This window comes from Stomoxys calcitrans, chromosome 3, assembly GCF_963082655.1.
Source record: "Stomoxys calcitrans chromosome 3, idStoCalc2.1, whole genome shotgun sequence".
Taxonomy (NCBI): Eukaryota; Metazoa; Arthropoda; class Insecta; order Diptera; family Muscidae; genus Stomoxys; species Stomoxys calcitrans.
The window spans coordinates 28,170,989-28,198,505 of record NC_081554.1 but is presented as its reverse complement, the minus strand read 5'-3'; the positions used below and the strand labels follow the sequence as shown (position 1 = coordinate 28,198,505).

The 27,517-nt window shown below is 38.1% G+C and overlaps 1 protein-coding gene across 3 annotated transcripts in view; it reads left to right on the top strand.

Moving 5' to 3' along the window:
* The window catches only part of LOC106089584 (androgen-induced gene 1 protein), a 49,767-nt gene continuing 22,250 nt past the window's right edge, over positions 1–27,517 (top strand). Inside the window, exons 1-2 of one of the 3 annotated variants that reach the window (XM_013255498.2) lie at positions 1–202; positions 11,213–11,472. In XM_013255498.2, the coding sequence (XP_013110952.1) occupies positions 11,275–11,472 (198 nt within the window). In that variant the 5' untranslated portion in view covers positions 1–202; positions 11,213–11,274. Of the gene's footprint in view, positions 238–11,200; positions 11,473–27,517 lie in introns of all 3 variants that reach the window. The other 2 variants (XM_013255481.2, XM_013255488.2) reach the window with 2 other exon arrangements.

Genomic DNA, 27,517 nt, shown 5'->3' with positions numbered 1-27,517 from the left:
ACAGCAAGGCACGTTGAGAGTAGATTTTGAAATTCCAACATAGACCGCAACAGCAATAGTAGTACTTCGAAGTTAAGAACGTCCATACATCGGTCGTCGTGGTACATTGTCCTGAAGGAATCGGGGAAAATCAGTTTTGATTAAAACAAAAAATAAAACAAAAACACGGTCAATTCAAAAAGAAAGGAAAAACAACTGAAACGTATTAAATTGCAAAATAAATACAATATGAACACAGTAAATCAACTCATCAAATATTAATAAGTGTCAAAAGGGAAACTTGAAAAAGGAATACACAAGCAAGCAGTAAAGTCTTCATGGAGTAGTGGGGAACCGTTCTTTTTATATTCTGTAAAGCAAAATCCTGTACTACAGGATGCAAGAGGACAAATGAATTTCCTGCTGTCGCTCTCGCGCAGAAAGGGAAAATGAAAAGTGCTATCTATGTGGTTTCTACGGTCGTTTTCACAAATGGTCAAGAAATGAATGAAATTCCAAGAATTTTTTTGAAGAAAATTATATGGTGGCGGTGGAAAGTGTATTGCTAAGGTTAGAGTCTCCTCATGTCAGAGGTCATGCCTTGTAGTGACTCAATTCTTTGCTTGGTCTACTCTGCATTCAAACTGTGGCAAATATTGATTTTTTGAATTTTTGTTTGCCTATTGATAGATATGTCAAGCTTAAAAACGCAGTTTGTATTCAAACCGTCAAACTTAAGGGAAACCTTCGCCCCTACCGCTGCCCTTTTTGCCTTCCTAACTTCGGAATTAATCATTTTTCCATACATGAAAATGTATGTGGAGAGTAATTCCGTTTTGTGGGCTTATTTATTTATTGGAGAACATGTTACGCTTGATTGCTTTCACTTTCTGTGTGTGTTTGTTGTACAACAACACAACAATTTAGTGTAGCATTCTCGTAGCACAAGAGAGTTTCACAGAAAACCTACAACAACAAAATGTTCGTTGTACGATTTGCATTGATCGGCCCTGTTGCAATTCAATGAGAGAGTCAGGCAGCCAACCAACCAAACACATGCAATTCGAGAAGCTTTGCAACAATTGTCCGTCTCATTTTATTGAGACACAAGATAAGAATCATCATTTCATTTAATTCATTTGATGTTTGTTTTTATTTTTTTTTATGTACTCACGAAGATGAGTATGTATGTGTGTGTATGTATATTTGATTGTTTTATAACGAAGTTCCACGATGATGACAATAGAGATGAGCAAAAAAATATCAACAAAGCCCCCACCCACACTCTCATAAAGCCACATGCATGATTAATGCCGGCTTGAAAATAAACAACAAATATATTTTTATACATATGTATGTATATATATATGTTTATACAATATGCAATATAAAAATGTACATATGACTGCCTCAAATAAGAATGAAAAGCCATTCAAGCTCGCTAATAACAATAATTCGAATGGATTGTTATAGATTTTCGACAGTTGTCGATACATATGACAATATTGTCAATGTTGCCAGTTTAAAGTAAATCTCCAGTTTTTTAAACGATGATTGTAACAGAGGAGTCCCCCTTGGAGCAGAGGCAAGCATGTCCGAGTATCAGGCTGAAGGCATGTGTTCGAATACAGAAAAGTTCACTATTTTGGTATTCTATACACTCATAGGAAAAAGTTGGCTGAAAATAGCAAACACTGTCTGCTGAATATTAGTAGTTAACTTTGTTGCTATTGTAACAGTAGTTTTGCTATTACAGCAGTAGTTCTGCAATTTCAGAGCACCAGGCTTACTGCTGAAAAGTCTGTTGTTTGCTGAAAATGACTGCTGCTTAATTATGAAGGGTATGTGAGATGAAAAAATAAAATACAAATGTTAATGTGTGTCTCAGTGGATGTTTATAATCACCACTGAATGTATACTTTCCATAATCGATTTTCTTTAAATTTAGATACAAAAGGTCATGCCAGTCATGTACACATTAGTAGAGTAATAATAAAAATTCGAGCTAGCTCAGCCACATTTCGAAATGTATTGCAATGGATGGATCAGTTAGCTTCTTTACAGTAATATTCCACAAATTAAAAGCATGTCTTTCTAAAAAATGCCTAAAGTAATCAAAACAAGTAACAGGCAACCATAAAAAGGAGCATGCATTTTTTTCAACAGACTTGTGTATTCAAAATCGCAGCTTTTGTTAGTTGAAATAGCAGTACCAAATGTTTGCTAATACAACAGCCGTACAGCAGTAATGTCTGCTTTCCCATTTTCAGCAGACAAAAACTGCTGTTTTGGCAAACATGTTTGCTGTTTTGAATAACAAATTCTGTAGCCACTTTTATGAACATCGATTTTCCGAAAAGAGTTGCAGAATAGCATCCCAGATCTAATCTTTCTCCATTCGATAGCTTACCTCCCTGTGATATCAGCTGTATAAGGTGCATTTAACAACCATTAAAGGTAGTTAGTTGAAAGTTGCCAGGCGGCAACCGTAGCGCAGAGGTAAACATGTCCACCTATGCTGGCAACATTTGTGAGGTAAAAACTTTTCCCCAAAGAGGTGTTGCTATGCGGCACGCTGTTTGCACTCGGCTGTAAAAGGGATGCCTTCGAACAGCACTCGGTGATATGTGAGAAGTTTGCCCCTGTTCCTTAACGGAATGTACATGGGCAAAATTTTCATTTGCAGTTAAAATATACCATTATATATATACTAAAGGGTGGTTACATTTTTAGGACCGATGTTGAATGTGAACCACATTTAAACGTCAAGATTTTTTCTGCATTTCATTTAACAAGAAACGTGTTAGTTATTCGAAATCAACATCCGTCCTTTAAATTTAAAATTAATTTGGCATGTGACATGACATGACATGGCGCTGAAAACCTGAGTTCAAATCCTGGAAAACATTTTCAGCGGCGGTTATCCTGCTTATAAAGGATGATTTTTTAGCAATTATCTTTTTGGCAACACTAGTTTGTACAGCTTACGCACGTTTCGTGTATGGTTTCAGTTTCAAACATCTTCAGTTTGGTTTATAATTTAGCTATAAATCGTCTTACAAACGAACAACGTTTGCAAATTCTTGAATTTGATTATCAAAATGCGTGCTCAGTTAAGAAAGTTCATCGCGCGCAACTTCCATTTTAGGACGAAGCTCAGACCAATGCATCCAGAAAAAGTCACAGTTTGGTGCGGTTTATGGGCTGGTGGCATCTTTGGACCGTAATTCTTCAAAGAAGATGCGAACCGTAACGTTACTGTGAATAGTGAGCGCTATCTTGAGATGATATCCAAATTTTTTGTATCCAAATTTCAAAAAGACGGTGCCACATGCCACACAGATCGCGTTACAATGGACTTATTGAGAGGCGAGTTCGGTGAACATTTTATTTCACGTTCGGGATCGGTCAATTGGACGCCTAGATCGTGCGACTTAACGCTTTAAGACTATTTTTTGTGGGGCTATGTTAAAGTTCATCTCTATACAAACAATTGACGCATTGGAAGATAACATTAAAGCATTTATTCGTGAGATATCGGCCGAAATGTTGGGAGGAGTATGCCAAAATTGGACTAAGCGGATGGACCATTTGGGATGCAGGTTAACGTTTGCATGAAACTAGCTTCAAACATTAAATTATATGGACCGTATTATTGATTCAAATAAAGATTTCATGCGTGGAAGTATTGGAAAAGTACAAGGCTCATATTATGGCCTTACAGAAAGTGCGATAGAATGGGGGAGGCGATGCCCCAACGAAAGACAAGACGGACAGACCAAGGATATATTTTATAAGCGCGTAATGAGGACATTATAACGCTGTCCCGCATATGACATTAAAATTGTGTTAGGAGACTTTAATGGCAATATAGGAAGGAAGAATATCTTGGGTCCGAAACCGATAATTTTAGCTTTCAGGAGCCAACGTCCGATAAAGGCTTGAGGCCTATAACCTTCGCCGTATCAAGAAACATAATAGTTAGCGGCGACATATTTGAAAATCGTTATATTCACAAAGCCACATGATCATGAAGTAAGAGACCAATTTGTTCACCTTGTAATAGATGGAAGGCATTCATCCAATATGTTGAACGATCGATCCGAGAATTATTATTATTGATTTGGATCAATACCTTGTTGGTTCGCATCCGTCTAAATGTGGAGGGAAACGTAAGAGATCTGACACAGCACGGCAGCTGGACGTCGGAATGATGCAAAGCCTGCAGATGGCAACGGCATTATCGACTGACCCAAATTGGACTGGTCCAAGAAACCCATGGTACGATCAGAAATGTCAAATTGCATTTTTTCAAAGCAAAAACAAAGCTCAACGCGGTCATTCTGTTCCGGCCTCAAGTGTTTTCGCCCAGCGGCACGCCGTTCATCTATTAGCTTAGTCTTATTTCAAAACTGGTGTTGTTTCATTTTTGGCGGCGCGGATGAAATTGCTTACTTTCTCAAAGTTATAGTTCCCAACTTTCTCTGGTTGCCCGGGTTTAAAGAGCGTTCAGAACGTTGATCAAAGAAATGAGGACCTAATATAAAATTCGTTCCAATGGTCAGTGTGGGACACGCACACTTCCTCGTATTCCTTTGAGCTTCTAGAGAAATCGTTACTGCAACCTTTAGTCATCAGAATTTTTTCCTGCCAGAAAGCGACGGATACGACAAATAGGTCTTCTATTCTAGCCAATTACAGCAAGGCGATAAACGCCTTCATGTTGAGCTTGGACCAAAACGTTTACAACGGAGACTACCGTAGAGCATGTCCGGCTATGACGCTGAACGCCTGTTTTCGAATCCTGGCGAGAACATCAGAAAAAAAATTTTCAGTATGGTTATCCCCTTCTAATTCTGGCGACGTTTGTGAGGTACTATTCTATATAAAAACTTCTCCCCAAAGAGGTGTCTTATGGCTGCACGCCATTCGTACTCGGCTATAAAAACGAGCCCCTTATCATTGAGCTTACACTTGAATCGGACATCACTCATTGATATGTGAGAAGTTTGCCCCGGTCCCTAACGGAATGTTCATGGCCAAATTTGCAAAACGTTTAAAGTTAACAATTTGTGATTATCTGCCATTTATGACCCTAAAAACCTTTTCTCGACAAATTAGTTGACAAATTATAATCAGCTTTACATGTGGCAGGGACACATCTCCGGCACGGCATCCAGGTGAACAAATTAAGCGCCCACAAATTTAAACATTCCTATTTGAAATATCTACCATTCATATTATACCCACCACCGAAGGATGGGGGTATATTCATTTTGTCATTCCGTTTGCAACACATCGAAATATCCATTTCCGACGCTATAAAGTATATATATTCTTGATCAGCGTAAAGATTTAAGACGATCTAGCCATGTCCGTCCGTCTGTTTGTCGAAATCACGCTACAGTCTTTAAAAATAGACATATTGAGCTGAAACTTTGCACAGATTCTTTTTTGTCCATAAGCAGGTTAAGTTCGAAGATGGGCTATATCGGACTATATCTTGATATAGGCCCCCTAGACCAATCCGCCGATTTAGGGTCTTAGGCCCATAAAAGCCACATTTATTATTCGATTTTGCTGAAATTTGGGACAGTGAGTTCTGTTAGGCCCTTCGAAATCTGGACCAGATCGGTTCAGATTTGGATATAGCTGCCATATAGACCGATCATTCGATTTGGGGTCTTAGGCCGATAAAAGCCACATTTTTTATGCGATTTTGCTGAAATTTTTGACAGTGAGTTGTCTTAGACCTTTCGACGTCTATATTCAATTTGGCGTAGATCGGTTCAGATTTGGATATAGCTGCCATATAGATCGATCCTCCTATTTAGGGTCTTAGGCCCATAAAAGTCACATTTATTATCCGATTTTGCTGAAATTTTTGACAGTGAGTTCTTCGACATCATCTATCAATTTGACCCAGATCGGTCCAGATTTGGATACAGCTTCCATATAGACCGATCCTACGATTTAGGGTCTTAGGCCCATAAAAGCCACATTTATTATCCGATGTCGCCGAAATTTGGGCTAATGAGTTAAGTTAAGCCCCATGACATACTTCTGCATTATGGTACAGATCGGTCAAGATTTGGATATAGCTGCCATATAGACCGATCTCTCGGTTTTAGGTTTTGGAGCCATAAAAGGCGCACTTATTGTCGAATGTCGCTGAAATTCGGGACAGTGAGTTGTGTTAAGCCGTTCGACGTCCTTCTTAAATTTGGCCCAGATCGGTCACGATTTGGATATAGCTGCCTTATAGACCGATCTCTTGGTTTTAGGTTTTGGGGCCATAAAATGCGCATTTATTGTCCGATATCGCTGAAATTTGAGACAATGAGTTGTCTTAGACCCTTCGACGTCTATCTTCAATTTGGGCCTGATCGGTTCAGATTTGGATATAGCTGCCATATAGACCGATCCCTCGATTTAAGGTTTTGGGGCCATAAAAGGCGCATTTATTGTCCGAAATCGCTGAAATTTGGGACAGTGAGTTGAGTTAGGCTCTTCGACGTCCTTCTTCAATTTGGCCCAGATTGGTGGAGATTACAATATAGCTGCCATGTAGACCGATATCTCAATTTAAAGTCTTGGCCCCACAAAAGTCGCATTTATAGTCCGATTTCACTCAAATTTGACATAGTGGCTTATATTAGGCTTTTCGACATCCGTGTCGTATATGATTGAGATCGATTTATTTTTAGATATAGCTACTAAAAAGACAAAATATTTTGTCATACACAATTGAACAATAACTTGTACTTTTTAGTATTTGGTCCAAATCGGAACATATTTCGATGTAATTGCTATGAAAGGTGGTTTACATATATAAAGGCCACCACCTCGGGGCCTTTTTACTTGTTTTGTTTTCATTTTTAAATTTTTACTTAAATTCCCAAAAGATTAGGCAATAAATTAATACATGCATTGCATATCAACATTTCTTGACTTAATATAAACATAATGCAAGCACACAAGCATGCATATATTAAACGAAAATCAAGTAAAAACGTGCTAAGTTCGGCCGGGCCGAATTTTATATACCCCCACCACGGATTGCCTTTGTCAAGTTCTTTGCTCGGTATCTCTTTATAGGCAAACAAAGGATAATGGATAAGAATCGCTATGCCATACGAGCTATATCAGGTTATGCACCGATTCGGGCCATACTTCACTTGGATGTTGGAAACGATAGTAGATACCATTGTGTCAAACTTCAACCAAATCGGTTAAGAATTACACCTTATAGGGGCTCAAGAAGTAAAATTGGAAGATCGGTTTTTATGGGAGCTATATTAGGTTATGGACCGATTCAAATCATATTTGGCACGTGTGTTAGAGGTCATAGAAACAGGCAAATTGGATAATAATTACGCCCTCTAGAGGCTCGAGATGTCAAATCGGGAGATTGGTTTATATGGGAGCTATATCTAAAAACGGACCGGTATGGTCCATTTATAATTCCAACCGACCTAAACTAATAGGAAGTATTTGTGTAAAATTTCCTACATATGGCTTTACTCCTTTGCAAATTGGCGTACTTTCCACAGACAGACGGACAGACATGGCTAGATCGACGAATAATTGCGATCAAGAATATATACACCTTATGGGGCCTTAGACCAATATTTCGATGTGGTACAAACGGAATGACGATGTTAGTATATCCCCATAGTATGGTGGAGCGTATAACAACTGTGTTGTATTAAACGATTTCTTTTTTGTTAAATAAATAAACATTTGAATGTGTGGCGATTTGATAAAGAGTCTTGTTAGCTTGATAATTGCAGCAAAGCAAGTAAACAAAAAATCGGGAATATTTTTAACACAATTTTGATGTACTCTTCATAACGGATTTTATCTTTTATAATAACCACTGGAATACTATAAAAAAATTTAAAATTAATTTATCATCTTTTGACGCATGAGAGAGAAAGAGACTTAAACCATATATGGGAAAATATCGGTTAAAAAGTTAATAAGGTATTCAAGTCATGGATATTGCATAGATATTGGCAAGTCGGAGGTATAATAGATTTTTTTTCCAAATTTGGACCGATCTGTACCAAATTGAAAAAAAGGTGTCAAAGGGCCTAACGCAACTCACTGTCCCAAATTTCGGCGAAATCGGATAGCAAATGCATGCAAAACCTTAAATCAAGAGATCGGTCTATATGACAGCTATATCGAAATCTGGGCCGATCCGGGCCAAATTGAAGAAAGATGTCGAAGGGCCTAACACAGCTCACTGTCCCAAATTTTGGCAAAATCGGACAATAAATGCTCCTCTTATGGGTCCAAGAGGCCACCGTAGCGCAGAGGTTAGCATGTCCGCCTATGACGCTGAACGCATGGGTTCGAATCCTAGCGAGACCATCAGAAAAAATTTTCAGCGGTGGTTTTCCCCTCCTAATGATGGTAACATATGTGAGTTACTATGCCATGTAAAACTTCTCTCCAAAGAGGTGTCGCACTGAGGCACCCCGTTCGGACTCGGCTATAAAAAGGAGGCCCCTTATCATTGAGCTTAAAACTCAAATCGGACTGCACTCATTGATATGTGAGAAATTTGTCTCTGTTCCTTAGTGGAATGTTCATGGGCAAAATTTGCGATTTGCATGGGCCCAAGACTTTAACTCAAGAGACCAGTCTATATGGCAGCTATATCCAAATCTGGACCGATATGGGTTAAATGGAAGAAGAATGTCGAGTGGACTAACACAACTCACTGTTCCTAATTTTAGCAAAATCGGATAATAAATATGGCTTTTATGGGCCTAAGACCTTAAATTGACAGATCCGATAAAGCCCATCTTCGAACTTAATTTGCTTTTGGACAAAAAAAAAAAAAAATCCGTGCAAAGTTTGGGCTCAATATCACGATTTTTAAAGACTATAGCGTGATTTCAACAGACAGGCGGACGGAAGGATATGGTTAGATCGTCCTAGATTTTTACGACGATCAAGAATATATATACTTTAGAGGGTCGGAAATGGATATTTCGACGTGTTGCAAACGGAATGACAATATGAATATAACCCCATCCTTCAGTGGTGGGTATAATAAGCGATCCGACACTGAATGTATCCATTAAGATACCTAAAAGACAATTTTTTTGAGTCCTTTATTGTCGCCATGTAGATCGCGACAATAAAGGACTCTAACAAATTGTCTTTTGGGTCTTAGCGTCAGTGGGTCCTCACACGCAAAATTGTCATGCTGAACAGCAGGACGACATCACTGACAAAGACTTTTCATGATGGTCTAATATGCCCACTTGAGACGGTTTTGGTTTTGGGGCGGCCCTAGGGTAATTACACCCAATTTTTAATATTCGATAATCATGTTCGTACTCTTCTCTCGAAAACATTTCATTGGAGTCCCATATGGTCGCGGTCGGCACACTTTTGCTTTTGGGCGGTATTTTTGATGCGCGTTTGGACTTGGGGCGGAATCATCATATTCGTATTCTAATCCCGAATACCTTTCATTAGAGTCCCATATTGTCCCGATTGGTCCACTTTGATGTTGGGAGGTTTGGGCTTGCGACGGCACCCTAGGTACTTTAATCCAATTTTTCGTATCTTTTTCACATTCTTCTCTCGAATACCATTCATTTGGGGTCCTATATTGTCCCGATCGGTGCACTTTTTATTTTGGCGGTACTCTTGGAGGACGCCCTAGGTATTAGGATCCAAATTTTGACACCATATTCGTATTGTACTGCCGAAAGCCTTTCATTTGAGTCCCATATTATCCCGATCTGTCCACTTTGATTTTTGGCGGTACTTTGCGGTGGTTTTGGGCTTGGGACGGCTCGCTAGATACTTGGACTCAATTTTAAATGTCATATTCATATTCTACTCCCAAATACCTTTCATTTGAGTCCTATATTTTCCCGAGCGGTCCACTTTTGATTATTGGCGATACTTTTGGGGCGGCCCCCTTGGTACTTGGATCCAATTTTTAATACCATATTCGTGTTTAACTCCCAAATACCTTTCATTAGAGTCCCATTATGTCTCAATCGGTAAATATATCCTACTGGTGGGTTTGGGGGGTATGCCCCTCAGACCCCAAGAAATACATTTTCATGTTATATTTGTACTCTACTTTTAAATACCTTTCATTTGCCCAAAGCGATAAATGTGTCCTATTGGGTGTTGTTTTTGAGGGCGGGGGAATCCCCCCGACACTTAGTGTGACATTTTTATGCCAAGTAAGTACCTTTCATTTGAGTACCTTTCATTTGATACCCATATTGTCGCAATCGGTAAACATGTCACTTCGCATGAGTTTTGGGATGGGACGTCCCCCCAGGTTAATGGACCCCAAAATGTTATACCAATGTCGTGTTTTTGGCGTATTATAAGGTGGCTAACAAAATTTCGCTAGAATCCGTGCATCCATCTCCGAGATCTGGCGTTTTTGAAAATGGTGGCAAGGGGAAGGTCCGCCCTCCCCTTCGGATATCAAAAAATGTAGTATCCTATTTTCACCAAGGGCTCAACCTCTACCATTTTTGAAAATTTCATGAAAATCGGTTAAGCATAACAAACAATCATATAAACAAATAAAGTGCAACAATTTCATTTTTATAGAATAGATAGATGATTTCTCTTCCATCTTGGTTTTATTCGGTCTGTTCATTGATATTGCTTCTATACAAAACCGATTTCCTGATTTGCGTTTTAAATATAGGTGATGGGAAATTAAATAGAAATTTAAATAAAACATCAATAAATACTACTCCCTCTACCCTCCCTCCGATTTCTAACTTTCAACATGCCAATGCAATTCATAGGGGACTTCCGCTGTTGAAACAAAAAAAAGAAGAAGCTACTTTAAAAACCATAGTCAAGCCTATGACTCTGGAAGCCTAAGTATGAATCCTGGCGAAAGTATTGAAAAATATTTTCAGCAGTAGTTAACCTCTCACCATGCTGGCTACATTTCTGAGGTCTTCAGCCATGTAATACTTTTCTCTGCGAAGAGTTTGGCACAGCGTCACGCCGTTCGCACTATGCTTAGACTTGAATCCCCAATGGTTCTTAAGGGGGGCAAATTTACAATGCACAGATAACTTCATCTGATTAGTATTAAGATGCATTTTATTGGAAGGCCCTTTTGTGCCAAGCCTGTGAAAGTTTTCCTCAATCACATAATATTTGATGAGAGTTGTATTGTAGTAAGCAACATTTTTAAACTTCCCTTCAGTTCCACTTCTAGTCCAAATCAAAAGATCATTCATAGTAGTAAAATAAATATAAAACAAAGACAAAAGCCAAAAAATGACAAAAGTCGAGTTGTACAAATCGCGGGTATTCGTTACCATTATTCATTTATTGGCCTTGGGTCAATTCGTTTACGCCCTGTATTTTCATAATTTTGAAACTCAACGCAGTTACAAATCCAAGCCATCGGAAATACGTAAAATGGTTCCCGATACAATGGAAAAGAAGATACAATATTTGACATATTGGAATTTGGTAAGTTCAATTATATTATAACATTTTAAATAATTAAGGGAGCAAATATATAGTCACTTAGTTAAAGACATTGTACCACGTTCCACAACTCACAAGGTAATGTTTTATGATTTAATAAAAATATGTGAAATAAAAAAAAGTATATTTAAAATGAAGCCGATATAAAGCAGCTGATTTGAATGCGAATAATTTTTATAACGTCTAAGGACCATAGAAATACCCAACATGGTCCAAAACCAAAAATGAATTTTTATAAGGAGTCTGTGGGTAATTTAGGGATCAAGGAAATACCCAACATGATCCAAAACTAAAATTCCATCTCTCCTAGAAAAAAATTTAATTTGTATAAGGAGTCCGTGGGCAATTTAAGGATCAAAGAAATATCCAACATGGTCCCAAACTAAAATTTCATCTCTACTAGAAAAACAAAAAAATAATTTTTATAAGGAGTCTGTAGGCAATATGTATTGTAGAAAAAACTTAATGCATGCAGAGAAGTATTATCTTCAAGATTAATGTAAGTGCCTGTATACAAATGCAAATTTGCCCATAAACATTCCTTTAAGAAAGAGGGACAAAGTGCATGTATAACACATGGTCATAGTGTAATATTATATATTTTCTAGAAAATTCTGTGGACATTTACACATATCCATGATCAATTGTTAGACAGTTCATTGTGTTCAAAAACAGGAAAAATTATGAAGTTAACATTTTTTTTTTAGAACAAGTAAAGTGTGCTAAGTTTGGCCGGACCGATCTTTTGGAACCCACCACCATGGATTCTGCATACCAAACTTGTCAAACCAGCAAAAATTAAAGCTTCCAGAAACCGAACTAGTATAATTGAGATACCAGTTTATATGGGAGCTACATCAGGTTATAGACTGATTTAGACTGTACTTGACAAAGTTGTTAGAAGACCTCACAGAACACCGCATGCAAAATTTCGGCTAAATCGGACAAAAATTGCGGCTTGTAAGGGCTTAAGAAGTCAAATCGGGAGATCAGTTAATATATGGAAGCTATATCAGGTTATAGACCGATCTGAACCGTACTATGCACTGTTGTTGGAGATCATAACAAAAGACTATGAACAGAATTTCACCCAATTGGACAAAAATAGGGGCTTACGGGGGCTTAAGAAGTCAAATCGGGAGATCGGTTTATATTGGAGCTATGTCCAAATCTCAACCGAAATGACGCATTTGCAATCCTCAACGACCTTCATTAATATAAAGTAACTGTGCAAAATTTCATGCGGCTAGCTTTACGCATTCGATCACTATTGTGATTTCAACAGACGGACGGGCGGACATGATTAGATCGAATCAGAATGTCGAGACGATCCAGAATATATATATACTTGATGGGGTCGCAGATCATTATTTCAAGGTGTTACAAACGGAATGACTAGGTTAGTATACCCCCATCCTATAGTGGTGGGTATAAAAATTATCCCTAATATACAACACGTTCATGTATACACGTCCTCATAATGCAACACTACATCTTTTCTAGAAAAATACAGAGGATTTTTTTTATTAGTCTATTACCACTTTTGTCTATTACCTGTTTTTGAAGGCCACCGTAGGACGCTTGAATTCGAATCCTGGGGAGAACATCAGAAAAAACGGTTAGCGGTGATTATCCCCTCCTAATGCTGGCGGCATTTGTGAGGTACTGTACCATTTGGTATGGCAGCCATGTAACTTCTCGACAAACTTCTCGACAAAATGGTGTTGCATTGCGGCAGCTCGTTCGGACTTCGTTATAAAAAGTTGACGCCTTATCATTGAGTTTAAACTTGTTTCGGACATCGCTCACATATCAATGTGAGAATTTTGCCCTGTTCCTCAATGAAATGTTGATGGGCAAATTTGCACTTTTGTACTATTTAATTTCATTATCAGGACATGGGGCGTTTGTTTTCCTTAGAATATTCCCCCCTTCGTAGAATATATTTTTGGTCGACTCGTTCTAGTATTCACGGTACGATCAATTATGTAGACTGCATTTAGTCTCTCACCAAGGTGGCGTATGATGTATGGTATATTTGGGCATTATTACCCAAGGTAATCATACGCACCAATGTACAAAAATGTAACAAATAAATTATTTTAATGGTTGGTCCTGTGTCAGAGGTTCTCAAAATCATGCACCAATATTGTCATTATTATACACAGAAATTGTCGAAAATATTGTTCACAAAATCATCCATGCTCGTTAACAATATTTAAGACAGCGGCTGTGTAACATAATGACAACATTGATTGTTGTTTCATTTCATGGACCGTTATGAACATTATCCCTACAAAATGTGTAAATACAATATAGCAACTTTCAGATCAAAGGACTCAAAAAACATTGTACGTACATTGTGGTAAGGCGTTCGTAAACATTCCATAGAATGAATGGAGCACAGGTTCGATACTCAACAGCATACAAAAAAATTTTGTAATCTTTTAAAAAAAACTATGCACTAAACGATGTTGCATTTAGAACGGATGTGGACGTTTCATTCTCAAAACTGTTATTGGTGTATGAACATTTCTGGTTGATCTGATAACATCTTTGTGTTGATTCACTTTTATGATCGAATGTGGTCACTTGTCAATACCGCACAGAGGGATAGAACAAAAAAAAAAAAAAATAGTAAAAAAATATGCCGTGTGAGAACGGGTGAGATATCTCTTTGAAGTTAGAGCTGAGGTCTTAGAGAGATGTGCAAAATTTCATGGCCTCAGGTTATACAGGCGCCTTTTGACAAGCCCCTAAAGGTAATTACCTTGGCATTTCGAAAATTTGTTAGGGCTGCCAAATCTTTTGTTTGTGGTCCGATTCTCGTGGTTTATTGGTGTACGAACTTTAAGGTATCTCTGCTTCCACTGAACCATTACCGTGGACATACCATGCATTTCTGACACACAAAATGGGGAACCCCTGACTTTTCCTGATGACATACAGTAGGTTAGAATCGAAAAAATATGGAAGGTCACAAAGGCTCAGATATTGGCATGTCCGCCTATGTTGCCGAACGCCTGGGTTGAAATCCCGGTGTGAACATCAAAAAACAAATTTGTTCATTGGTAATTATCCCCATACAAATGCTGACTGGATTTGTATGATATCCAGCCAAGTGTGTAGAACATTTTTATACCCACCACCGAAGGATGGGGGAATATTCATTTTGTCATTTCGTTTGCAACACATCGAAATATCCATGTCCGATCCTATAAATTATATATATTCTTGATCAGCGTTAAAATCTAACACGATCTAGCCATGTCCGTCCGTCTGTCTGTTGAAATCACGCTAGTCTTAAAAAAGTGAGATATTGAGCTGAAACTTTGCGCAGATTCTTTTTTTGTCCATAAGCAGGATAAGTTCGAAAATGGGCTATATCGGACTATATCTTGATATAGTCCCCTATATCTTGATTAGGCCCATAAAAGCCACATTTTTATTAATTGATTTTGCTGAAATTTGGGACAGTGAGTTGTGTTAGGCCACTCGACATCCTTCTTCTACTTGGCCCAGATCGGTCCAGATTTGGATATAGATGCCATATAGACCGATCTCTCGATTTAAGGTCTTGGGCCCATAAAAGGCGCATTTATTGTCCAATATCGTCAAAATTTGGGATAATGAGTTGTGTTAGGCCCCTCTACATCTTTCTGCAGTTTGGCCCAAATCGGTCCAGATTTCGACACAGCTGCCATATAGACCGGTCTCTCGATTTAAGGTTTTGGGGCCTTAAAATGCGCATTTATTGTCCGATTTCGCCGAAATTTGGGACAGTCATTTGTGTTATTCCCCTCGATATCTTTCTGCAATTTGGTTCAGATTTGAATATCTGCCATATAGACCGATCTCTCGATTTAAGGTCTTGGGCCAATAAAAGGCGCATTTATTGTCCGATTTCGCCAAAATTTGGGACAGTGAGTTGTGTTAGGCCCCTCGACATCTCTCTGGAATTTGACCCCGATCGGTCCAGATTTGGATATAGCTGCCATATAGACCGATCTCTCGATTTAAGGTTTTGGACCCAAAAAAGGCGCATTTATTCTCCGATTTCGCCGAAATTTGGGACAGTGAGTTGCGTTATTCCCCTCGATATCTTTCTGCAATTTGGTCCAGATTTGGATATAGCTGCCATATAGACCGATCTTTCGATGTAAGGTCTTGGGCCCATAAAAGGCACATTTATTGTCTGATTTCGGCGAAATTTGGGACAGTGAGTTGCGTTATTCCCCTCGACATCTTTCTGTAATTTGGCCCCGATCGGTCCAGATTTGGATATAGCTGCCTATAAAAGACGCATTTATTGCCCGATTTCGCCGAAATTTAAGACAATGAGTTAAGAAAGGCCCCTCGACATATTTCTGCAATTTGGCTCAGATCGGTCCAGATTTGAATATAACTGCCATATAGACCGATCTCTCGATTTAAGGTTCTGGGCCCATAAAAGGCGCATTTAATGTCCGATATCGCCGAAATTTGGGATAGTAAGATGTGTTAGGCTCTTCAACATCCTTCTTTAATTTGGTCCAGATTTCGATATAGCTGCCATATAGACCGATCTCTCGGTTTAAGGTCTTGGGCCCATAAAAGACGCATTTATTGTCCGATTTTGCCAAAATTTAGGACAGTGAGTTGTGTTCGGCTTTTCGACATCCGCGTCATATATGATTCAGATCGATCTATACTTGGATATAGCTACCAAAAAGACCAATATTTTGTTCTACAAAATTGAACAATGACTTGTACTTATTAGAGCACTCAATGGCCGTGCCGAATTTGGTCAAAATCGGACTATATTTCAATATAGCTGCAATGGCGGCAAAAATACGAAAGGTGGTTTACATATATATCCGAGGTGGTGAGTATCCAAAGTTCGACCGGCCTAAACTTAATGCCTTTTTACTTGTTTACCACTCAGATCAACAAGTAAAAACTTGTGGAGTTTTTCCAATTTTTCGCCGTTTGGCCCCCTGTGCAACGAATTGACGTAGAGCCCTGACTTGGCAACCAATGACATCTTTTTGTTTCCTCACTTTAAGATAAAAATATGTGGCCAATGATTGGCGTCACCAGAAAAATGCTGTTAAAGCGTCCAATAACCAAGTTTTAGAGGTGTCTCAATCGGAGAGCAAAAAACTCTTCGGCGATTGGTTTGAAGAGTCGCTAAAGTGTTTAAACCATGCTGGAGGATATTTTGAAAACAATAAAAACAATCTTTGATAAAAATTTGCATTTTCATTATTAGGCCAGATATTTATATAGCAACCCTCGTATGGTTTGATCATGGTGCTTGGTATCCAATCTTCGACCCGTCCATTTTTACTTGCTTTCAGATATATATTGTTTATTCAAATAATGAAATCCTACAACAACTCCTCATCAATGCAATTGGCAAAGATGTGCTCATTAATAAGCAAAATTTCCCATGATTCATGGATACATGCCATGATATAATTTTTTCTTGGTATTGTTGTTTTACATGTACATAGTATGTACATATGTATTCATGCGCTCATCAACACATATTCAAGGTCCGAAAATTCCATATGAAATTCACTTAATTTCAATCTCAATTGCTTACAAAACACAATATTCAGGAACAAATTTTCTTGAAATAAATATTCTTTTAATATGACTGTGGGCACATATTCATTTGCATGCAACATACGTTGCAAAATGATTTTTTCAACTGTCATCTCAATGATAATGGTAACAATACGAAAATATGAGTTTACAACATCTTGCACATGTTGTGGTAATAAATAAATACGAGTATACTTTGATGCCCACAAGACCTTACATTGGAGGATCGGTCAGCATGGCAGTTATCTCCAAATATCTACACTAAATTTGGAGTGGATTTTTGAGGATTTAATAAAACTTCCTAAAGTAAAAAAAATCGATAAACAATAAAAACATAAAAATGCGCCAAGGATGTTAAATCGTGTTATCAGCCATATTCATATATGATCTAATCTGATGGGTTCTCATCACATATATTGAGGGGCCATTTACAATCTACAGCTACAAACTTCGGTGAATTCGTAACAAAAAAATTCGCCTTTAAGAGTTCAGTTCACAAATCGGAAGATCGATTTATGTGAATGGGTTATATTAAGATATGACAAAAGTCCGAAATGCCAAAATAAACATTCTCTACAAACTAAGTAGGCGGGTGTAAAATTATTGCCTTTTACGCAATTAGCACAAATTTAAGAATGGTTGGAAAATTCGATTCTGATATACATATGTACATACATACATATATATGTACATACATACATATATATGTACATACATACATATATATGTATCTACGAGTCTATACAAATAAAAAATAAAATATAAAAGAAAGACCAATTAATGTCACGATAAATTTTAATGACCTTTTTCTTTTTTGTAAATATGATGACCCATATTTACAAAACAAGAAAGGGTAATTATTTCCTTATTCATCGGGAAAATTTTTTTTATTATGTTTCCTTAATTAAATCATTGGTTTTTTATTATGGATCTATTGTATCTTCTTTTTAAACATTTCTTATTTTATATACACATATTTTTTTATTATGATGCTGACTTATACAGGTCATTGTGTTTCACAGCTGCTAGCAACATGTATGGAATTCTCTTAAATTAATTAAGCAATTATTATGGTGTGCTGTCTTCTGTTGCCTCTTTATATTATTGTATACATTGAGGTTGAAAACTTTTTATTTTCCTAGAAACAAAAACAAAAATCCAAAGAAATATTATGGCATGCATTTGTTTATAAACAAATGGATGGCATGCGCCTACCCTAGAAACCTGTATAGCTTAGATTGAGATCAAATCTCAACGAACTGATTTAAAAAACAAATATATATGTAAACCTCGGGTATCTATGTAAACCACCTTTCGACAAAATCGGTGAAAAATACATACCTTATGCCCCATAGCAGCTATATCAAAATATGGTCCGATTTGGACCAAATACTAATCAGTATTGGTCTTTTTAGTAGCTATATTTCAAAATAAAACCGATCTGAACAATATACGACACGGATGTCGAAGAGCCTAACATAAGTTATTGTGTTAAATTTCAGCGAAATCGGATTATAAATGCGCCTTATATGGGGCCAAAACTTTAAATCGAAATATCGGTCTATATGGCAGCTATATCCGAATCTGGTCCGATTTGAGCCAAATTGCAGGACAATTTTGGAGAGCCTAACATAACTCACTGTCCCAAATTTCGTCGAAATCGGACAATAAATGCGTCTTTTATGGGCCAAAAACCTTAAATCCAGAGATCGGTCTATATGACAGCTATATGAAAATCTTTATCAATCTAGGCCAAATTGCAGAAATATGTCGAGGGGCTCAACTTAACTAACTGTCCCAAATTTCGTCGAAATCGGACAATAAATGCGTCTTTTATGGCCCCAAAAGCTTAAATCGAGAGATCGGTCTATATGGCAGCTTTCTCTAAATCTGGACCGATCTGAGCCAAATTGAAGAAGAATGTCGAAGGGCCTAACACAAACCCCCTGGTCCAAATTTCGGCAAAATCTAACAATAAATGCCCCTTTTATGGGCCCAAAACCTTAAATCAAGAGATCGGTCTATATGGCAGCTATATCCAAATCTGGACCAATCTGTGCCATTTTGTAGAAATATGTCGAGGGGCTTAATTTAACTAACTGTCCCAAATTTCGTCGAAATCGGACAATAAATGCGCCTTTTATGGCCCCAAAAGCTTAAATCGAGAGATCGATCTATATGGCAGTTATATCCAAATCTGGACCAATCTGAGCCAAATTGAAGAAGAATGTCGAAGGGCCTAACACAACTCGCTGTCCCAAATTTCTGCAAAATCTGACAATAAAAGCCCCTTTTATGGGCCAAAAAACCTTAAATCGAGAGATCGGTCTATATCGCAGCTATATCCAAATCTGGACCGATCTGAGCCAAATTGAAGAAGAATGTCGAAGGTCCTAACACAATTTAATGTATCAAATTTCGGCGACATTGGACAATAAATGTGCTTTTTATGGGCCCAAAACCTTAAATCGAGAGATCGGTCTATATGGCAGCTATATCCAAATCTGGACCGATCTGTGCCATATTGCAGAAAATATATCGAGGGGCTCAAGTTAACTCACTGTCCCAAATTTCGCCGAAATCGGATGATTAATTTGACTTTTATGGTCCAAAGACCTTAAATCAAGAGATCGGTCTATATGGAGATATATCTAAATCTGGACCGATCTCGACCAAATTGAAGAGGAATGTCGAAGGGCCTAACACATCTCACTGTACCAACTTTTGGCAAAATCGGACAATAAATGCGCCTTTAATAGGCGCAAGATCTTAAATTGAGAGAGCGGTCTATATGGCAGCTATATTCAAATCTGGAGCGATCTCGACCAAATTGAAGAGGAATGTTGAAGGGCCTAACTTAACTCACTGTCCCAATTTTTGGCCAAATCGGACAATAAATGCGCTTTTTATGGGCCCAAGACCTTAAATCGAGAGATCGGTCTATATGGCAGCTATATCCAAATCTGGACTGATCTGGCCCAAATTGACGAAGGAAGTCGAAGGGCCCAACACAACCCACTTTCGTAAATTTCAGCAAAATCGGATAATAAATGTGGCAAAATCGGATAATAAATGTGGCTTTTATGGGCCTAAGACCCGGCGGATCGGTCTATATGACAGCTATATCAAGATATAGTCCGATATAGCTCATCTTCGAACTTAACCTGCTTATGGACAAAAAAAATGAATCTGTGCAAAGTTTCAACTCAATATCTCTATTTTTAAAGACTGTAGCGTGATTTCAACAGACAGACGGACGGATATGGCTAGATCGTCTTAGATTTTTACGCTGATCAAGAATATATACACTTTATAGGGTCGGAAATGGATATTTTGATGTGTTGCAAACGGAATGACAAAATAAATATACCCCCATCCTTCGGTGGTGGGTATAACAAGTAAAAGCATGCTAAGTTCGGCCGGGCCGAATCTTGGAAACCCACCACCGTGGATTCTGCTAAAACATGGGAGCTATATCTGGTTATAACCCGAATTGGACCTTACTTGGCGCAGTTGTTGAGAGTCAAAACAGAATACTATTGTATATGCAAAATTTTAGCAAAATCGAATAAAAATCGCGGCTTGTTAAGGCTCAAGAAGTCAGATCGGGAGATCGGTTTTTATGGGAGCTATATCAGGTTCTTGACCGAATTGGACCTTACTTGGCGAAAAGTTATTAATAATGATAACAGAATACTATATGCAAAATTTCAACCAAATCGAATAAAAATTGCGTCTTGTAAGGGCTCAAGAAATCAGATCGGGAGATCGGTTTATATGGGAGCTATATCAGGTTCTTGATCGATTTGGATCGTACTTGGCACAGTTGTTGGAGGTAGTAAGACTACTATGAGCACAATTTCTACCAAATCGGACAAAAATTGCGGCTTCCAAGGGCTCGAGAGGTCAAATCGGAAGATTGGTTTATATGGGAGCTATATCCCAATTTGAAATAGTTCGTTCGACCGCTATTGTGATTTCGATGGATGGACAGACGGACATGGCTAGTTCGACTCAGAATGTCGAGACGATCAAGAATATACAATATATATATACTTTATGGGGCCTAGATCAATATTTCGAGGTGTTACAAACGGACTAGATTAGTATGCCCCCATCCTACAGTGATGGGTATAAAAACAAATAAAGACATGTTAAGTTGGGCCAAGCCGATTCTTGGGTACTAAGTTGGTATTACCAACGAACCAACATGACATACGATTGCATTGCATTTTGATAATCCGACGTAGTCATACAGCATGTGAGATATGAGATAGTTCAAACAGAAGATTAAACGATGAAGAAGTAATTAATACAACTCTGCATTATAAACTACATCGAAAGCCACTAAACCGGAGAATCGGTCTTATGTTTTTATTCCCTCCACCATAGGATGGGGTTATAATAATTTCGTTATTCTATTTGTAACTCCTCGAAATATTCGACTAAGACCCCATAAAATATATATATTCTTGATCGTCATGACATTTTATGCCGATCTAGCCATGTCCGTCCGTCCGTCTGTCTGTCGAAAGCACGCAAACTTTCGATGGCATAAAGCTATCCACTTGACATTTTGCACAAATACTTCTTATTAGTGTAGGTCAGTTGGGATTGTAAATGGGCCATATCGGTTCATGTCTTGACATAGCTGCCATATAAACCGATCTGGGATCTTGACTTCTTGAGCAACTAGAGGACGCAATTCTTATCCGATTTGGAATGAGGTGTTTTGTTATGATTTCCAACAACTTTGGCAATTGTGGTTCAAATCGGTCCAAAACCTGATATAGCTGTCATATAAACTGATCTGGGGTCTTGATTTATTGAGCCTCTAGAGGGCGCAATTCCTATCCGATTTGGCTGAAATTTTGCATGACGTGTTTCGTTATGACTTTCCACAAGTATGGTTTAAATCGATTCATAACCTGATATAGTTGCCACCGTACCCCAGAGGTTAGCATGTCCGCCTATGACGCTGAACGTCTGGGTTCGAATCCTGGCGAGACCATCAGAAAAAATTTTCAGCGGTGGTTTTCCCCTCCTAATGCTGGCAACATTTGTGAGGTACTATGCCATGTAAAACTTCTCTCCAAAGAGGTGTCGCACTGCGGCACGCCGTTCGGATCTGGCTATAAAAAGGTGGCCCCTTATCATTGAGCTTAAACTTGAATCGGACAGCACTCATTGATTTGTGAGAAGTTTGCCCCTGTTCCTTAGTGGAATGTTCATGGGCAAAGTTTGCAGTTTGCAGTTGCTATATAAACCGATCTTGAATCTTGACTTCTTGACCCACTAGAGGATGCAATCCACTAGAGGATCCAACAACTGTACCAAATATTGTTTAAATCGGTCTACAACTCAATATGGCTACCATATAAACCAATCTGGATCTTGACTTCTTGAATCTCAAGAGGCCGTAATTCCTATCCGATTTGGCTGAAATTTTGTACAACGGCTTCTCCCATGACCTCCAACATACATGTCAAAGAATGGTCTAAATAGGTCTTTAACCTGATGCAGCTCCCCTATAAACCGATCTCCCTATTTTACTGCTTGAGCCCCTAAAAGGCCCAATTCTTATTCGATTTGGCTGAAATTTTACACATAGACTTCTACTGTGGTCTCCAACATTCAATTCAATAAGCGTAGCAATTCTTTTCTTTTATCCTTTGTTTACCTAAAAAGAGATACCGGGAAAGAACTCGACATATGCGATCCATGGTGGAGGGTATATAAAATTCGGCCCGGCCGAACTTCATAAGCTTTCTTTGCCGAATACATATTACAATTTTTTTATCTATGCTACTGAAATATTTGCAAATGAATGCTTTCGGTCTAGTAACAAGTTCTTGCTTGTTAATCCCAGAAAAATAAAACTACAATATTGACATAAACCAGTGACAAGTGGAACTCCACAGGGAAATCTATTAATAAGCAGTGATAGTGAGTGCAAACGGTATTTCCAAAACAAATAACTAATCATAATGTGTCTACAATTTGTTCTGTTCCTATTTATTGTCAACTCATGGATTTGTCCACAATGAATAGCGTAAAGTCTATTCATATATTGAAATGGTTGGACTTGCACCTTAAACGTTTCCCTTTGGCCACTTAAAATGTTGAAGGGTTTGAGGCACATATCGTTCGACATTCCTTTTATAACCCATGTCTCTGTAAATGTCACGTAATTATATACAGTGTTGTTAACTATGTGTGCTTATTATCCTGATGTATATCTAACGTAAATTGAAATGGTATTTGTCAACTCACTAACGAGGGTAGATCAAATAAGAAAAGTGGCACTGCTATGATTAACTAGCAGTTCTTCCACTGGCAAATGAATGAAGAAATTTCCATATCAACATTTCATCCAATAAAAAGGAATATGATTCTGTAAATGCTCAGGGATGTTGAAATTCATGACCAAACTCGCGGCGCTTGTTAGCTCACAATTAAAGTTGATCTCATTTGTACAACAACAACCACAAATCATATGTGCAATCCGCCATCTTGTCATCACGCTTATCGACGTTTTGCCAACACACAGAAAGAAATTTGATTGCGTCTGTGTATGCCAGAGCGTACATGAGCAGAGAATATGCGAGAAAGAAGATAACAACAAACAGAATGCTAACAAAAATCTGACATCTTAATACCGTCAAACCTGGCCGGCTGTTAACAGCTGTTCGCGGGAGACCACCTTTTTAAATCCGCCTTGGCTCACTACCTTAAACTGATTCCATCCTCGTTGACAACACTGGGAGGTCAAGGTCCCTAGTTAATATAAAGGATGGGACACGATTGGCCTGTATTTGGTAGCCAACATTTTCTTGTCATCCTCGTACATTACATAATATCAGAGGTCATTGGCTTCTATACTTAGTTGATAGTTTTGTGTAAGTGTGGATAAATTTACAATACACGCTAGGTGTGGGTAATGTCGATGTCTACCTAAAAATATATTTATGACTACAATGTATTTTAATAAAAGGTGATAAATGCGGATAATAGTATGACAACCTAAACATAGTAGGATTACATATTCTTGTGGCCGTGAAAAATATTGGTTCTCATTTCATTTCATGTAATTTAATGGTTGCTCGTTTCATTTATAGAAAACAAAAATTTTGAGGAATATAATCGCGTTAGCTTAACATAAATATTGTACTCGTATATATTGGGTTGCTCAAAAAGTAATTGCGGATTTTTTAAAAGAAATTAAATGCATTTTTAATAAAACTTAGAATGAACTTTAATCAAATATACTTTTTTACACTTTTTTTCTAAAGCAAGCTAAAAGTAACAGCTGATAACTGGCAGAAGAAAGAATGCAATTACAGAGTCACAAGCTGCGAAAAAATTTGTCAACGCCGACTATATGAAAAATCCGCAATTACTTTTTGGGCAACCAATAACAAAGGCACAGGGGATGAATTTAATATCAATGTATTGTATATGAGTCTAAAACAAAACATCAATCGAATGGAGGGACCCTTAAGGACGAGCTAGGCGATTCCATTTGGATTTTAGTTTGACGCTCCAAATTGTCAGGCTACGAACTGTGGGCTCGACAGACGGGAGGTTAGAGAGCCACACTACGGTTCTGATAATAGCACTCGCGACGATATAAACGTATGCCTAATGCGTGTTGCCTGTGATCAAATCCATCGGTTGCCTGGCAATTACTTTTCAGTAATCAATAAATCTTTAAATTTTTGGGGATATTCATTCTCATGGTCATTAGCTCGATTAACTCCCCTTTGGGAGAAATAACGTAAAACATAATTCATTGACCAGCCATAATAGGCACCTACAATAAATTGGAAAATTTTAGTCCATTGTGATACCTCAGTAGTGACAGACCAGGCTTCTGGTGGGAATTAAACCCACGACCTGACAATTCCAACATGCTTCCATCATAGGTTAGGTTATGTTAGAGGGCATGTGACAAGCAACATCGTTTACTAGCCACTTCACTCAAATACCTTAGCTCTTTTGTGTTAGTCCTAGAAGAAGGTAGAAGAGAGCAAGAAAAAAATGTCTATGCTATTAGAGCAATATCAAGTTATGGTCCGATTCGTACCATTATTGAATTGAATGTTGGAGGCTATAGTAGAAGTCATTGTGTAAAATTTCAGCCAATTCGAATAAGAATTGCGCCCTTTAGTGGATCAAGAAGTAAAACAGGGTGATCGGTTTATATGGGTGTTGTATCAGGCTATAGACAGATTTAGACCATGTTTGACACGTATATTGAAGGTCATGAGAGAAGTCGTTGTACAAAATTTCAGCCAAATCGAATAATTCTTAATTTTTTTGAGGCTCAAGAAGTCAAGACCCCAGATCGGTTTATATGGCAGCTATATCAGGTTTTGAACCGATTTGAACTTTTCTTAGCACAGTTGTTGATTGTCATAACGAAACACCTCATGCAAAATTTCAGCTAAATCGAATAATAATTGCGCCCTCTAGTGGCTCAAGAAGTCAAAACCCCAGATCGGTTTATATGGCAGCTATATCAGGTTATGAACCGATTTGAACTATTCTTAGCACAGTTGTTGGATATCATAACGAAACACCTCATGCAAAATTTCAGCTAAATCGGATAATAATTGCGCCCTCTAGTGGCTCAAGAAGTCAAGACCCCAGATCGGTTAATATGGCAGCTATATCAGGTTTTGAACCGATTTGAACTTTTCTTAGCACAGTTGTTGATTGTCATAACGAAACACCTCATGCAAAATTTCAGCTAAATCGAATAATAATTGCGCCCTCTAGTGGCTTAAGAAATCAAGACCCCAGATCGGTTTATATGGCAGCTATATCAGGTTATGGACCGATTTGAACCATACTTGGCACAGTTGTTGGATATCATAACAAAACACGTCGTGCAAAATTTCATTCCAATCGGATAAGAATTGCGCACTCTAGAGGCTCAGGAAGTAAAGACCCCAGATAGGTTTATATGTCAGCTATATCAGGTTATGGCCCGATTTCAACCATACTCAGCACAGTTGTTGGAAGTCATAATAAAACACCTTATGCAAAATTCCAGACAATTTAGATAAGAATTGTGCCCTCTAGCGGCTCAAGAAGTCAAGATCCCAGATCGGTTTATATGGCAGCTATATCAAAACATGGACCGATATAGCCCATTTACAATCCCAACCGACCTACACAAATAAGAAGTATTCGTGCAAAATTTCAAGCGGCTAGCTTTACTCCTTCGAAAGTTAGCGTGCTTTCGACAGACAGACGTACGGACAAGGCTAGTTCGAGTTTAAAATGTCATGACGATCAAGAATATATACTTTATGGGGTTTTAGACGAATATTGAGATTTTCAAAACTTTGAGGCCGCAGCAGCATGTGTTCACATCTTCCAATTGTGCTAAAATTTTAGGAATCTTTAAATCTAACAAAATAAAAAATTTTAGGGGGAGCCGCAAAAAAAAATTTTAAAACCACCCTAATGTCCCACAGTGGAAAAATCTCTGGGATAATGCTATAACATTTGAACAATGAGACATCTACACCAAACTTGACACAGTGAATGTGAAAATGGTTACCAATAGGTATGCCACCTTTGGAGAATCTAGTAGGTCCAGGGGCTGACATGGGCCATGAATGTTGGTCACCTCAAGCATTTCAAATTTTGAAGTGCTGCCAAATAAGCAGGAGGATCGTCATGATTCTATTTGCAAAAAATAAAGAGCTCGTAAAACCCTGCAATGTATCGTCGATATTTTAAACTTAAAGATAAGATACTGATTTAGAGGGTCTTCTCCTTTGGATGGAAATCCTTAGAAAAATCTTTTGATCAAGGTGAATATCCTAAACATTTTTAGTAGACACATAGGCAAGTGATAGCGTGTTAAGGGCATGTGGGGGAGATGATGTCGGGCTTTCGCACCTAACAGACACCGGTACTTAGGTGGGGACACAATACCAGACATGAACCAACTTAGGAGCGTGGTAAGCAAAACAATTAAGGACTTTGTAAATAGCACGGAAAACCTAACATAGATTTTCTTTTTCGACGTTATTTTTTGTATTTAGAGCGCACAACAAGCCGATTGTTGGTTTAGGTGTATGTCCATAGTGGCATGGGGCAGATTAATATCCGGACTCTCTTTTCAACCTAACCTATCCTAACTAAGTAATTTTTTGGTATGAACTTACCCGCGCCCCGGTAGCATGGGTTCGATTCCCGCCAGAAGCCTCGGTCTGTCGCTACTGTGGTATCACAATGGACCAAAAATTTTCTAAATGAGTCTGTAAAGGACTGCCACTCTTACCTACCCTAACCTACCCTCACATTATAATTATTTGAGCTACTCTGAGACCAAATGTGTAGATCCGAATTTTGATATCCACCACCATAGGATGGGGGTATACTTATCTTGTCATTCAGTTTGTAACACCGAAATAGTGGT